The following is a 15,964-nucleotide window of genomic DNA, read 5'->3' on the forward strand; positions in this document are numbered from 1 at the left end:
CACAAACCTCAAACAAGCAGTAGCTGGCCTCAGCGAGCCTTGTGCCTCTTGGTAAGTAGTCCTAAGGCCAGCTCAAGCAGCAACCTGTCTCAACTTGCAATGTAACTCCCATCTTGTGGCCCCAAGCCTGCATAAGTGGTGGCCAGTCTTGGCCTGGAACATCGCTTCAATTAAGTGGCCACATTCCTGGCACAAGTGGCAGGTGGCCTCAGTGCCCACCAGAGGGTGCCAGCTTCAGTTCATGGAGTAGACGCTCTCAAGTTCCTCTATGCCAGCACAATGGCAACCAATCACAGACCACTTTGTAGCTCCCACCAGGTAGCTCTAAGCCAGGCATCTGGCCTTGGTCTGCACTGGAGCCCCTTCTAAGAGGCTCCAGAATCAACACGCCCAGTGGCTGGCTTCAGACCTCACCAGAGCCCCATCTCACCAGCTCCACAAATGACACCCCGAAGGGTGGACTCATCTGGCACCAGAATCCTCTACAGCAAATCCCATCCATGGTGTCAGCCCCATATAACAGCTCCTCTGCTGAAGTCATGGCCAGTCCTCATAGTCTGTTAGCTGAGAGTCAATTCCACCCAAGGACGTGCCAACAGCAATCAAGGCCCAACTACAACAGAAGGGCACACACCCCCATATTGGAAACACCCTTGGAGCACCGGCTTAGGTGACTAGGGAGGGTACCACTGGGACCTGTAGGACACCTACTACATAAGGTCACCCTGACAAGACTGGGAGATGTAGCAAATCTATCTAATCTGTAGAAACAAACACAGGGAGGCAGCCAAAATGAGGAGACACAGAAACATGTCCCAAAGGAAAGAACAGGAGAAATCTACAGAAAAAGAACTAACCAAAAAGGAGTCAAGCAATCTAGCAGATGCAGAGTTGAAAACACTGATTATAAAGATGCTCAATAAAGAACTTAGGGGAAGACTAGATGTACTCAGTGAGAACTTCAACAAAGAAATCTATATATATAAAAGCCTGATATGCCAGTCGCTATGATGAGCACTGACCACCGGGGGGTAGATGCTCCAACCCGTAGGTTAGCTTGCTGCTGGGGTCCAGCTGATTGGGACTGGGCAAGATGGGGCCGGACATGCCCTGGAGCCCTCCCGTGGTCCCTCCCTGGCCAGCCAACCTCCCGTGGGGATTGGGCAAGACGGCCCCGATTAGCCCCAATTGCTGGCCAGGCGGAGGGGCTCCACCCGTGCATGAATTTGTGCACCAGGCCTCTAGTAGTAAATAAAAAATGACATAGATCCCTGGCTGGTTTGGCTCGGTGGATAGAGCATCAGCCTGTGGACTGAAGGGTCCTGGGTTCGATGCCAGTCAAGGGCACATACCTGGGTTGCAGGCTCGATCCCCAGTGGGGGGCATGCAGGAGATAGCCAATCAATGATTCTCTCTCATCATTGATGTTTCTGTTTCTCTCTCCCGCCCTCTCTGAAATCAATAAAAATATATTTTTTTAAAAAAGGACATAGAAACCATAAAAGAACCAGCCAGAAGTGAAGAATACAATAACTGAAATGAAGAATACATTAGATAAAACCAATGGCAGATGAAGCAGAGGATCAGATCAGTAATTTGGAAGGTAAAGTAGCAGAAAATGCCTAATTAGAACAGCAAAAAGACAAAAGAATTAAAAAAAAATGAGTTTAAGGACCTCTGGGACAACATCAAGTGTATCATAGGGATGCCAAAGGAGAAGAGAGAGAGCAAAGAATTAAAAACCTATTTTAATAAATAATGACTGAAAAGTTTCCTACTCTGACAAAGGAAATAAACAAACAAGTCCAGGAAGCACAGAGGGTTCTAAATAAGATGACTCCAAAGGGGCCTACAAAAGGACACATGATAATTAAAATACCAAAAGTTAAAGACAAAGAGAGAATCTTAAAAAGAGCAAGAGAAAAGCACTTAGTTACTTACAGAGCATACCCATAAGACTGTCAGCTGATTTCTCAACAGAAACGTTGCAGGCCAGAAGGTATTAGCATAAAACATCACAGTGATGAAAAGCAAGGACGTATGACCAAGATTACTCTATCCAGCAATGCTATCATTTAAAATTGAAGGAGGGATAAAGAGCTTCCCAGACAAGAAAATGTTAAAGAGTTCATCATCACCAAACCAGTATTACATGAAATGTTAAAGGGATTTCTAGAAGAAGGAGGAGTAGAAGGAAGAGGAGGGGGGGAGAAAGGGGAAGGAAAGAACAAGAAGAAAAATACATAAATAATAAAATGGCAATAACTACATACCTATTAATAATTACTGTAGCCCTGGCCAGTGTTTCTCAGTGTTTAGAGCATCAGCTTGCACACCAAAGAGTCACAGGTTCAATTCCCAGTCAAGGGCATGTACCTGGGTCACAGGTTCGCTCCCCATCCCTGGTTGGGGTGTGTGTGGGAGGCAACCAGTCAATGTGGCTCTCTCACACTGATGTTTCCCTCTCTCTCTCTGAAAAAGCAATGGGAAAAATATCCTCAGGTGAGGATTAACAATGAAAAATAATTACTTTAAATGTAAATGGTTAAATGCTCCAATCAAATGACATAGAGTGGCCCTGGCTGGTGTGGCTCAGTTGGTTGGCCATCATCTCATGCACCGAAAGGTTGCTGGTTCAATTCCCGGTCAGGGCACATGCTTGGGTTGTGGATTTGATCCCCGGTAGGGAGAGTGCAAAAGGCAACCAATCAATGTTTCTCTCCTACATTGGTGTTTCTCTCTTTCTCTTTTCCTTCCTCTCTCTCTAAAAATCAATTTAAAATAAACAAAAGATATCCCTGAATGAGGATTTAAAAAAAGAAACATAGGGTGATGAATGGATAAGAAAACAAGACCTATAGGTATGCTACCTACAAGAGACCCATTTCAGGTAAAATCACACTCATAAACTGAAAGTAAAGGTATGGAAAAAAGATACTTCATACAAATGGAAATGAAAAAAAGGTAGGATAGTAATACCTATATCAGACAAACTAGACTTTAAAACAAGGGCTCTAGTAAGAGACAAAGAAGGACATTACATAATGAGAAATATATCAACCCAGCAAGAGGATGTAACCCTTGTAAACATTTACGCAGCCAACATACCAGCACCTAAATATGTAAAGCAAATATTAATAGACATAAAGGGAGGCATCAATGACAATAGTAGGGGACTTTAACATCCCATTGACATGAATGGATAATCATCCAGACAGAAAACCAACGAGGAAACAGCGGTCTTAAAGACACATTAGACCAGTTTAACTTAACGTCACGAGAACATTTCACCTCTAGCAGCAGTGCATGAGAACGTTTCCAGGATAGACCACGTATCAGGCCCCAGAACAAGTCTCAATAAATTTAAGAAGACTGAAGTTCTAACAAGCACCTTCGCCGATCATAATGGTATAAAATAGAAATGAATTATAAGAACAAAACTGAAAAATACACAAGCACATGGAAACGAAATAACATGTTACTGCACAATGAAAGGGTTAATAACAAGATCAAGGAAGTAATCAAAAGATACCTTGATGAAAATAAGACAAATGAAAATGAAAACTCAATAACCATAAATCCGTGGGATACAGCCATAGCAGTTCTAGGAAGAAAAGTCATAGCAATACAGGGCTACCTTAAGAAACAAACAAACAGCTGGTTCGGTCCAGTGGATAGAGTGTCAGCCTGCAGACTGAAGGGTCCCAGGTTCGATTCCAGTCTAAGGGCATGTACCTGGGAGCAGGCTCCTCCCTGGCCTGGGCCCTGGTCTGGGCCCGTGCAGGAGGCAACCAATCGATGTGTTTCTCTCACATCAATATTTCTCTCTGTCTTTCCCTCTCTCTTCCACTCTCTGTAAAAATCTTTGCGAAAAATATCCTCGGGTGAGGATTTAAAAAAAGAAAGGAACCAAACCTTAAATAAATAATCTAAGCTGATACCGTAGAAGGAGGGAAATAATAAAAACCAGGGGGGAAATAAACAAAACAGGGTCTTCAGAAATGAAAGAGAAGTGATAACTGACACCATGAAATACAAAAAATTACTGTGAGCAATCCTGTTAACAAATTGGACAAGCTGGAATTGTTGGATAAATTCTTAGAAACACAATCTCCAAGTCTGAATCAGGAAGAAACAGAAAATCTAGACAGACTTGTACCTACCAATGACATCAACTCAGCAATCCCAAATCCCCCAACAAGCAGAAGCCCTGGACCAGATGGCTTCACAGGAGAATCTTACCAAGCATTCAAAGAAGAATGAAGACCTGTTCTCCTCACGTTTGATACCTATTCCAAAAACTGAAGAGGAAAGAAGGCTCCCAAATTCATTTTACAAGATCAGCATTACCCAGATACTACAAAAAGAGAAAAATTTAGGCCAATATCCCTGATGAACATAGATGCAAACATCCTCACAAAATATTAGCAAACCACATTCAACAATACATTAAAAAAATCATATATCATTTATCCAGTGGGATTCATTCCTAGGATACAAATTTAGTTCAATATCTGCAAATCAATTAATGTGACACACCAAACAAAACGAAGGATAAAAATAATATAATCATATCAATAAATCCAGGAAAAGTATCTGACAAAATCCAACATCCTACCTAATAATAGAGTAACATGTAAATTACCATCACTCCGCTACGCCCACGATTGGGCGGCGGGAGGCTGAGGGGTGGGACTCGGGGTGGCCTATCCGGCCATTGAGAGGCACGGATCCGCTGCCACTGAGGGGGGCTACCCTGCTGTTGAGAGGCGCAGGGGGCGGGACTCCCACCCCCTATGCCTCTCAATGGCCAGATCCGCGGCCGCTGAGGGGGCCTGCCGCAGACACCCAGCTGCGCCTCTCAACGGCAGGGTAGCCAGGTGTCCGCGGCAGCCCCGCTCAGCGGCCACGGATCTGGCCGCCCCCTGCGCCTCTCAACAGCAGGGTAGCCCCCCTCAGCGGCCGCGGACCATCAAAAGTGGGGGAGCTGGGTGCCTGTCTGCTCTGGCACCAGGCCTTTCAGAAGCCTCCGCTGAGCCAGAGGCTTCTGAAAGGCCTGGTGCACCAGTGGACAGGCACCCAGCTCCACCGCGAAAAGCGAAAGCGTGTAGGGGACCCTACACGTGCATGATTCAATCATGCACTGGGCCTCTAGTCTATAATAATAAAAGCGTAATATGCTAATTAGACTGGACAGCCAAACGACCTTCTGGATGTCCTTCCAGATGAAGCTGCAGCGGTGGGGGGTGAAGGCAGAGGTGGTTAGGAGCAATCAGGCAGGCAGGCAGAGTGGTTAGGGGTGATCAGGCAGGTAGGCGAGCGGTTAGGGGCAATTAGGCAGGCAGGCGAGCAGTTAGGGGCAATCAGGCAGGCAGGCGAGTGGTTAGGAGTGATGAGGCAGGCAGGCAGGCAGAGTGGTTAGGGGCAATCAGGCAAGCAGGCAGAGGTGGTTAGGGGCGATGAGTCAGGTAGGCGAGTGGTTAGGGGTGATGAGGCAGGCAGGTGAATGGTTAGGGTGATGAGGCAGGCAGGCGAGTGGTTAAGGGTGATCAGGCAGGCAGGCAGAGGTGGTTAGGGGCAATCAGGCATGCAGGCAAGCAGTTAGGGGTGATCAGGCAGGCAAGTGAGTGGTTAGGGGCAATGAGGCAGGCAGGCAGAGTGGTTAGGAGCCAGCAGTCCCGGATTGCGAGAGGGATGTCTGACTGCTGGTTTAGGCCCGGAGTCCCAGATTGTGAGAGTGTGCTGGCCGGGGGATGGGCCCCTCCCATGCATGAATTTCGTGCACTGGGACTCTAGTTCATATAAAAGGAAACTCTCAGCCAAGTGGGAATAGAGGAAACATACCTCAACATAATAAAGGCCACATGTGACAAGCGAACATGATACTCAAAGGTGAAAAGCTGAAGCATTTTCATTTTTTTAAATATATTTTTATTGATTTCACAGCAATCAAGCAAGAAAAAGAAATAGAAGGCATCTGAATTGGAAAACTGTCATTAGTTGCAGATGACATGATACACTATATAGAGAACCCTAAAGATTCCACTTAAAAGACTATTAGAACTGCCTTAGCCAGTTTGGCTCAGTGGATAGAGCATCAGCCTGCGAACTGAAGGGTCCCGGGTTTGATTCTAGTCAAGGTCAGGTAACTCGGTTGCAGGCTCCATCCCTAGCTCTGGTCAGGGCGCACATGGGAGGCAGCCAATGGATGTGTCTCTCTCATATCAATGTTTCTCTGTTTTTCCCACTCCCTTCCATTCTCTCTGAAAATCAATGGAGAAATGTCTTCAGGTGAGGATTAACTACAACAACAAAGACCATTAGAACTAACAAACAAGTTTAGTGAAGGAGCAGGATACAAATTAATATCCAGAAATCAGTTGCATTTTTTAAAACTCTTGACCCTTCATCCATGGGCCGAGGCTCTAACCACTTAGCAAACTGGCTAGGGCAATCAGTTGCATTAAAATTTAAAAAAAAATAGATTTCAGAGAGGAAGGGAGAGGGAGAGAGATAGAAGCATCAATGACAAGAGAGAATCATTGATTGGCTGCCTTCTGCACGTCCCCTCCTGGGGAATCAAGCCCACAACCCAGGCATGTGTCCTGACTGGAACTGAACCATGACCTCCTGGTTCATAGGCTGACACTCGACCACTGAGTCACACCAGCTAGGCCAGTTGCATTTTTATACACTAATAACAAACTACCAGAAAGGGAAATTAAGAAAACAATCCCATTTACAATTGCATCGAAAAGAATAAAATACCTAGAAATAAATTTAATCAATATGGTAAAAGACCTATACTCAGAAAACTATCAGACATTGAAAAAATAAATTGAAGATACAAGTAAATGGAAGCTTATACTGTGCTCATGGATTAACATCATTAAAATGTGCATACTACCCAAGCAATGTATAGATTCAGTGCAATCCCTATCAAAATAACAATGGTTTATTTCACAGAACTAGAATAATCCTAAAATTTATATGGAACCACAAAAGACCCTGATTACCCAAATCAATATTGAGAAACAAGAAATGAGTTTGAGCTATCATGCTACCTGATATCAAACTATACTACAAAGCTGCAATAATCAAAACAGCATGGTACTGGCATAAAAATAGACACACAGATCAATGGAACAGGATGGAGAGCCCAGATATAAACCACACCTATATTGTCAATTAATCTCTGACAAAGGAGGTGAGAATATCAATGGTTAAAGGCAGTCTCTTCAATAAACTGAAGAGATACACACAGACGAATGAAAGGGAAACACTTTCTTACACCATATCCCACCTAATAAAACAGTAATATGCAAATTGACTGCACCTCTGCCACGCCTAAGCCCCGCCCACCATCCAAACCACGCCCACCATCCAATCAGAGCGAGTATGCAAATAAACCTGACCAAGATGGTGGGTAATTTGCATACATAGGCACCCAGAGCTGACCCCTGCCATCGGAGGCGGGAGCTGGGTGTCCGCTCAGGCTCCAGGCCAAAGCCGCCAGCTGTGGCTTTTGTCCTGGTGCAAGAGTGGACCCCCGGCCATCGATTGCAGGGAGCTGGGCGATGCTTTGGCCTGGTACACCAGTGGGCCCCCTGCGATTGATCACCTGGGCAGGGAGCTGGGGGTCTGCTTTCGGCCTGGTCAGGAGCGGACCCCTGTGATTGATTGTAGGGAGCTGGGGGTCCGCTCCTGCCCAAGAGGCTTTCAGCCTGGGCAGGCCTGGGCAGGGGCTGAGCTGGTGATCAGAGGGAGCTGGAGAGGCCTGCCCAGGCCTAAAGCTTCGGCCAGAGGCTTTAGGCCTGGGCAGGGCCCAGCCCGCGATTGGTGTGAACTATAGAGGAATCACCTTTTCTGACTGCACATTGGCTAAGCTTCCTGTATGCCACTGGTAATATTCTTAGTAACTTGGGTAATAAGAATCCAAAAAGGTGATCTAGGGTTTTTCCACCACACTTCTGGAGAAAAAAATGAAGGTCCGCTGCTGGAGGGCTAAGAAATGTCATATCCTGCCCTAGCCGGTTTGACTCAGTGGATAGAATCTCAGCCTGCAGACAACAGGGTCTGGGTTTGATTCTGATCAAAGGCATGTACCTAGGTTGCAGGCTCCTCCCTGGCCAGGGCCCAGATCAGGGCTCATGCAGGAGGCAACCAATCAAAGTGTTTCTCTCTGTCTTTCCTTTTCTCTTCCACATTCTCTAAAAGTCAATGGAAACATATCCTCAGGTGAGGATAAAAAATAAATAAAGAAATCCATATCCTATGAAAGACACATCTTGAAAATGACTAAAGAAAGTTGTCATTTTTTCTTGGTGAAGGGACTGGAGTCCGTGTTGATGAAAACACCTTGGTGGCTGTGGTGACTGGCAGTGGCTGCAGCAGCGGGGTGATGGGGCTGGTGCCTTCCCCTGACCAGCCCGGTTGCCTCCCACAAAGGGAGGCCAGACTGCAGCTTAGGTACACTCCCTGTGGGGCGAGGGCCTAAGCCGTCAGTAGGATATCCCCTGAGGGCTCCCAGTATGTGAGAGGGGGCAGGTTGGGCTGAGGGATCCCTGATCCCCAGTGCACGAATTTCGTGCACCGGGCCCCTAGTACAAGAATAAACTCAAAATGGATTAAAGATCTAAATGTAAGATCCCAAGTCATAAAACTCCTAGAAGAAAACATAGGCATATACTCTGACATTGCTCTTAGTAATATATTTTTGGATATGTGTGGGAAGCTGCCCATTGCCTTCACTAGCAGAGAGGGGTGGACAAGGAACCCGGAAGGCTGGTCAACCTTGAGGCTCTGGCAAGGGTCAGAGCCATGCACCCACTGTCTAGTTGAGACAAAGGGAGCGGAAGCAACGTCCACCTTTTAGTCTCATGTAAATCCTTGCTGATGGGCTATCATCGAGCTGTTACTGGAATTGCCTGCCTAAGGGCTGTGGGTGGATCCCAAACCTGCATAAAAGGGATCGAAAGGCCAGAGCGAAGCGGAGTCCTCTCTTGGGCTTCTGCCTGGCCCCCAGTTCCCAAGTTAGTATTTTCTTGTCTAGTCTCTTTCATTTGTGTGCGGCCTCCTCCCGAACCCTGAACCTGAACCCTGAACCACGCGGGACGTGGGAGGTACACTCGCAGATATGTCTTTTTGAGCAAGGGAAACAAAGCAAAAATAAGCAAATGGGACTGCATCAAGCTAAAAAGTTTTGCACACAAAGGAAACCATTAACAAAATGAAAAGACAACCTACTGAAAGGAATAAAAGACATTAACCAATGATAGATATGTCTGATAAGGAGTTAATACCAAAATATATAAGAAACTCATACAACCTAACACACACACACACACACACACACACACACACACACACAATTTGATTTTTAAAAATTGGGCAGAGGACCTGAATAGACATTTCTCCTAAGATAAGGTGACCAGATTTTAACATTGGTAAAGCGAGGCACCATTGATTGGGGGAGGGGTGTTCTTGATTAAAAACTTGGTCTATATGGAGCAACAAAAATTTTCATAGAACGCAAAAATAGTTTTGTAATATATTTTTTTAAAATTTCAACATAAGTACAATTTACAAATATAATAAATAAAAATTATGTATAGTATTATTTTTTTCTTTGGAATATTTCTCATTTCAGTGAATTTTTTTAGTAGATTGCTGTCGTTTAAAAGGTCATGAATTTGCCGTAACATAAGTTGTAAGTGTCACTTTCAAGGCAGGCGCTAGACTTTTTGCCGCCACTATAAAATATAAATAATACGAGTACTGTCTGCTAAGTTCAAGAAAATTTATGTATCTATGAAATAAATAAATAAGTTACTTACCTAAATTATCTGAATAGCTGATTTGTAATGACATCACTTGTTTAACTAGCTCACTAGCACGCAGTACGATGTGTATCGTCTGAGAGACAGTTACAAAATGTTTTCGTCGTTGCCAATCCCAAAAAATGCCATTGTTCATTAAGTCCAAACAATGGTGGTCGAATTCTAACAACTGATCAGCAATGCGAACTTTGATAAGCAGTTCTCGATAATCAGTTCTCAACAATTATTTGTTATTATTAAAGTTTAACATTATAAAATTAACAAAAATAATATAAAACTCATATCCTGGCTAAATAGCCACATGGCCGCCGAAAACCGTATATTCCCTTCCCGTTCTCCCACCGTTCCCTAGCTTGTCGTGCATTCTTTCCAAAAATCGGGACTTTTTTAAAATGCCGTGGGACGCGGGACAAATTGTTAAAAATCGGGACTGTCCTGCCAAAAGCGGGACGTCTGGTCACCTTATCCTAAGAGGCCATATGGATGGCCAATAGACATATGAAATGCTCAACATGGCTAATTACCAGGGAAATGCAAATTAAAACCACAGTGAGATAGGACTGTATCTCTCAGAATGGTTATCATCAATAAATCAACAAACAAGTGCTGGTGAAAAATGGGGAGAAAGGGAACCCCCACGCAGTGTTGATGGGATTGTAAATTGGTGCAGCCACTATGAAAAACAGCATGGAATTTATTTTTAAAAATGAAAAATAAACTACCTCTGACCCAGCACTTCCACTTCTGGTATTTGTCCCAAGAAACCCAGCACAGCCATGTGGAAACATCCGTGCACCCCGGTTCCGGGCAGCAGCCCAGCGACAGAAATGCAGCGCCCTGCGCGGGCACGGATGGAACCTGCCGCCCGCAGCCCAGGGACGGCCTAGTGTGGCGCTCAGTGAAACGGCAAGACAAGTGCTGTGTGGTCTCCCTGGACGTGGGCTCTGAAAGCAAAACCAATGGACAAAGGGAACAAAAACAAACTCGTAGTAAGAGAACACGTGGACGGCTGCCAGACGGGAGGGAGAGGGGGCCGGTGACAAGGGGAACAGTGTGCAGCGCGGGGAACAGTCAGTCGCTGCAGTAACTGCCTGAGTCATGTGCCTGCTGCGCCGACGGGGGGCTCTGCATGGGGCCCGCGACTGCTAGCCCTGCTGGGCACCTGGGCGGTGCGGGTGCATGCCCGCTGCCGTCTGTTTGAGATGAGAAAAGGCTCCAGCGCTCAGGGCTTTCCCTCTCCGGCGTCCTTCCTGCCTGTGGACTTCTGGGTGCTTTGTGTTTTCTCTTCTTCATCCTGCGATGGCCTCTGTCCATCTGCCCGGACCTGTGGCCGCCCGCTTCGTCAGCCCAGAGCCTGGCCTCCCTTCACTCAGGACCCACGCGGGCGGCTTACCTGGACCTGCCTCCAGGCCTCTGTGCTCGGAACCCTGGTACCTGCCCCCGGTGTCGGTTCTGGTCTCGGCCTGCCCGGGCCTCTGCCTCCTGGGCGCTGGGCGGAGGGCGCTGCGGCTCCGGAGGACGCGCTCACAGAAGAGCCCGCACGGCGCGGGGTGGTGTCCGCAGATGGGGGCGCAGCTGACGCAGCCCCTCAGGAGCTGGTCGTAGTACTGGCCCTGCTCCTCACGGCAGCTCAGCGACTCTGGGTGACAGAAACGGTGGTGCCACCAGGTGGTGGGACCTGTGGGGCCTGTGGGTCGGGCCTCACAGGGCGTCAGAGGTAAAAACATCACACTCTGACTTCCCCAAAGCAATTCATGGCAGCCCCTCCTTCTCCACCAGGCACAGCTGCAGTCACCACAGCTCGGCAGCTCCTGTGTTAAGCGTCTGTCCCCTGGTGGTCAGTGCACATCATACCTACCAGCTGGTTGGACAGTTGCTTAGCCTTTTATATATACAGACTAGAGGCCCGGTGCATGAAATTTGTGCACGGAGGGGGGTTGTCCCTCAGCCCAGCCTGTACCCTCTCCAATATGGGACATCCCTCTCACAATCCAGGACTGCTGGCTCCCAACTGCTTGCCTGCCTGCCTTCCTGATTGCCCCTAACCGCTTCTGCCTGCCAGCCTGATCACCCCCTAACCACTCTGCTGCCAGCCTGTTTGCCCCCAACTTCCCTCCTCTGCCGGCCTGGTCACCCCTAACTGCCCTCTCCTGCAGGGTTGATCACCTCCAACTGCCCTCCCTTGCAGGCCTGGTCCCTCTCAACTGCCCTCCCTTGCAGGCCGGGTGCCTCCCAACTGCCCTCTCCTGCTGGCCATCTTGTGGTGGCCATCTTGTGTCCACATGGGGGCAGGATCTTTGACCACATGGGGGCAGCTATATTGTGTGTTGCAGTGATGATCAATCTGCATAGTACTCTTTTATTAGATAGGATAGAGGCCTGGTACAGGGGTGGGGGCCAGCTGGTTTGCCCTGAAGGGTGTCCCAGATCAGGTGGGGGTTCCCTTGGGGCGTGGGGCGGCCTGAGAGAGGGGCCTGTGGTGGTTTGCAGGCGGGCCACGCCCCCTGGCAACGTAAGCGGAGGCCCTGGTATCTGGAATTTATTTTCCTTCTACAATTGAAACTTTGTAGCCTGGAGTGGAGCCAAGCCTGGGGCTTCCTCCGAGGCCAGCAGCCATTTGTGTTGGGGTTATAATTGAAACTTTGTTGCCTTAAGCAGGTGGTTCCAGCCAGGGTGTGCGGAAAGCTTTGCTTCCCCTGTTGCCGGCGGCAACCCTGGCCTGCTCTCTCAAGCTCCATTCTGCTGCCATTTGTTTGAATTTGTTTACCTTCTATAATTGAAACTTTGTAGCTTTAGTGGAGGCTTAGGCCTGGCAAGGGCAGGCAGAAAGCTTGGCTTCCTCTGTTACCTAGGAAACCTTGCTCTCTGTGGCTGTAGCCATCTTGGTTTGGGTTAATTTGCATGCTCGCTCTGATTGGATGGTGGGTGTGGCTTGTGGGCGTGGCTTGTGGGTGTGTCAGAGGTATGGTCAATTTGCATATTTGTCTATTATTAGGTAGGATTTTATTTTTTTTAAATATATTTTTATTGATTTCAGAGAGGAAGGGAGAAGAGAGAGACAGAAACATCAATGATGAGAATCATTGATCAGCTGCCTCCTGCACACCACCTACTAGGGATCGAGCCCACAACCAGGCATGTACCCTTGACCGGAATTGAACCTGGGACCCTTCAGTCCGCAGGCCGACACTCTATCCACTGAGCCACACCAGCTAGGGCTGAGGTTCTATTTTAAAGGCCCTATCTATATGTTAGCGATTCATGCTCTAGTATTTCCAGGTAAGTGATATGACTTCTTGGGTTTGGTTTAAAATATGGAAGTAAACAATTGGTTGGGGAATAAAAAGGCAGACTTTTCAGAGCGGATGGTGGTTTCCTGTGTTAGCCTCTGTGTCTGATCATTTTTATAATGACAGCGTTCAGAGGAAAGGAAGACCAGAGAGGGACAGGGAGCCGGGTTCCTATTGGGTGGTCAGAGCAGACCCTGCCCGTGGGCCGAGCCCTCCGGGTTGGGAGGAGGAGCCATGGGAAGAAGAAGGAGAAAGGCTTTTCATGCAGAAGATGCAACATGTGCAAAGGCCAGAGGCAGGAAGGAACCCAGCACGTCCAGGAAGCTGCCGAGGCTGGTGCGCAGAGCGGACAGACAGAGGGCGAAGAGGTGGCGCATGAACACCCCCCACCAACCCCCTCAGGCACCCAGTGCCGGGCCGGAGGGGCTGCTGCGGGAGGAGAGGGACCCGCCACCCCTTCGGCTCAGGCCCAGAACTCACTGCAGAAGGCGGTGCAGGTCCGTGGGACCTGACGGCTGCAGATGGGTCTGCAGGAGACGCAGCCGCTCAGCAGGGGATCCCAGTACCGCTCTTCTGGGCATGGCTGCATGGCCACCCGTCCGCAGGGCCTGTGGAGCTGAGAGGCGGGAGCGTGTGGGCAGCTGCCACCCAGCTGGCTTCGGGACCGAGGTTCTGCTCTGTGAGCAGAAGGGGAACCAGACAAGACTGGCTCAACCCAGCTGCCATCCTGCAGGCCAGGGGCAGCCCCTCGCCCCAGGGCCTGAGCTCCCCGGTCTGTGAAAAGCCCAGCTGGGGCCTCCTCCCGGGTATCAGGCTGTGCCCTGCTTGACGCTGCTCTCTGCCCTCTTTAATTTAAATTGTTTTTAAGAGAGAGGAAGGAGAGGAGAGAGGAAGAGGGGGGAGAGGAAGGAGGGGAGAGAGAGAGATTGGTTGCCTCCCACATGAGCCCCAACTAGGGATCGAACCCACAATCTAGGTATGTGCCTTGACAGGGAATCGAACCCACAACCTTTCAGTGCACAGGACAATGCCCAACCAGCTGAGCCCCACCGGCCAGGGCCAGGGCGTCTGTCCTGTTTAATGTGCTTCCCTCTTCCTCCCACGGGACCTTTTGTTGTTGTTAACCCACACCAGAGGATATCTTTCCCATTGACTTTTAGAGAGAGGAGAAGGGAGGGAGGGACGGGAGGTGGAGAGAGAGAGAGAGAGAGAGAGAGAGAGAGAGAGAGAGAGAGAGAGAAATATTGATGTGAGAGAGACACATTGATTGGTTGCCTCCTGCACATGCCCTGATGGGGCCCAGGGATCGAACTTGCAACCCAGGTACGTGCCCTGGACTGGGAATTGAGCCCACGACCTCCTGTGCCACGGGATTAGGGCTCACACTAACCACTGAGCACCGCTGGCCAGGGCCTCCACAGGATCCGTGCACATGCTGATCCACACATGCGCTAGCCTCGCCTCCCCCGGGGCGGTCCTTCCTCCTCCTCCCAGGAGCCTTTCTGACTCTCCTCCAGGGGACGCCCTCTGCACTGGCCCGCCCTTGTTGTCACGTCCCTTCGGGAGTGTGCTTATTTGATGCGTCCCCCCCGCTACCTGAGCAGCAGCCGGCAGGGCTCCGTCTAATCGTCCCGCTGCTGGTGCTGAGGAACCAGCCGGGTTCTCACTGAAGGAGCACGTGCAGAGAGCAGCCACAGCAAGCACTCAGTCGACAACAACTCCCCTCCTTTTCCTTCTGACCGAGTTAACGACACACGCAACGTTATGTGTAACATAAAAGTGTGCCGCTCATAAGCTGATCCTGTGTATGCAGAGGGCCCCCTTTTCCCGTGGGGGGCACATTCCAAGACCCTCAGTGGATGCCTGAAACTCCAGGAAGTACCAAACCCCATGTGTACTGTTTTCCTACACACGCACACCTGTGACGAGTGTGTAACATATAAATTAGGCCTAGTGAGAGATGAACAACAATCCTACCTTATAATAGAGAAACATGCAAATTGACCGCACCTCCGCTATGCCCATGATTGGGCCTGCGAGAGGCTGGGGGCGGGACTCCGGGTGGCCTATCCGACCATTGAGAAGACCAAGATGGCGGCGCCCAATCCTCTTAGTTCTGAGGGTCCCAGGGGCGATCGCCACCCTGGGGGGGGGCGTGGCCGGGCCCAGCCAGCCGCTCCCGGGGGTCCCGGGGGCGATCGCCACCCTGGGGGGGCGTGGCCGGGCCCAGCCAGCTGATCCCGGGGGTCCCCGGGGAGATCGCCACCCTGGGGGGGGGCGTGGCAGGACTCGCCAGCCCCTCCCAGGGTCCCTGGGAACATTGCAGGCATGTGGTTGCTGAGACCCAGACCTGGCCTCTGGCCACAGATTCATAGCTTTGCGGAGACCTAGGGCAGGGATCTGCCTCATCTGCAGAGAGACAGAGGTTCTGCAGTGCCCCCAAGACGTGGGTGGGCCCAGCCAGGGGTCAAGGGGCATGGAAGGACTCCTGGCAGAGGGGCAAGGACCCTCACCCCTGAGGTGGGGGTTGAGGGGTGGAGCCACCTCAGTGAAGGGGTGCTGCACTGCAGGGTACTGGACTGACTGACATGATTCAGAGAAGCTCCCAGTGCTAATGGGCCTCGCTTAGGCGGCCTTCACACTTCAGAGGCAGTGACTCCTGCTCCTGCCTTGACCCAAAAGCAAGCTCGCTACACCCTGCCCCATTGGCAGAGCATGCCTAGGCAGTGAGTGGGAAGCCTTCCACCTGCTTCGGAGAAGGGGGGGCAGTAAAGAATGGGGGGAGAGGAAAGAATGTGGAGCATCCGCAATGAAGAGGTGCTTGAGAAAGAGGCT

At 49.5% G+C, this 15,964-nt stretch overlaps 1 protein-coding gene across 1 annotated transcript in view; it reads right to left on the reverse strand.

The window, feature by feature from the left end:
- TNFRSF13B (TNF receptor superfamily member 13B) overlaps window positions 1-15,964 on the reverse strand; it is a 136,495-nt gene that overhangs the window by 10,577 nt on the left and 109,954 nt on the right. Inside the window, exons 2-3 of the mRNA XM_054709324.1 lie at window positions 13,610-13,745; window positions 11,233-11,478 (exon numbers count right to left, since the gene is read on the reverse strand). Of these exons, the coding sequence (XP_054565299.1) occupies window positions 11,233-11,478; window positions 13,610-13,718 (355 nt within the window). The 5' untranslated portion in view covers window positions 13,719-13,745. The remainder of the gene's footprint in view (window positions 1-11,232; window positions 11,479-13,609; window positions 13,746-15,964) is intronic.

This window comes from Eptesicus fuscus, chromosome 20 (genome assembly GCF_027574615.1).
Source record: "Eptesicus fuscus isolate TK198812 chromosome 20, DD_ASM_mEF_20220401, whole genome shotgun sequence".
Classification (NCBI taxonomy): Eukaryota; Metazoa; Chordata; class Mammalia; order Chiroptera; family Vespertilionidae; genus Eptesicus; species Eptesicus fuscus.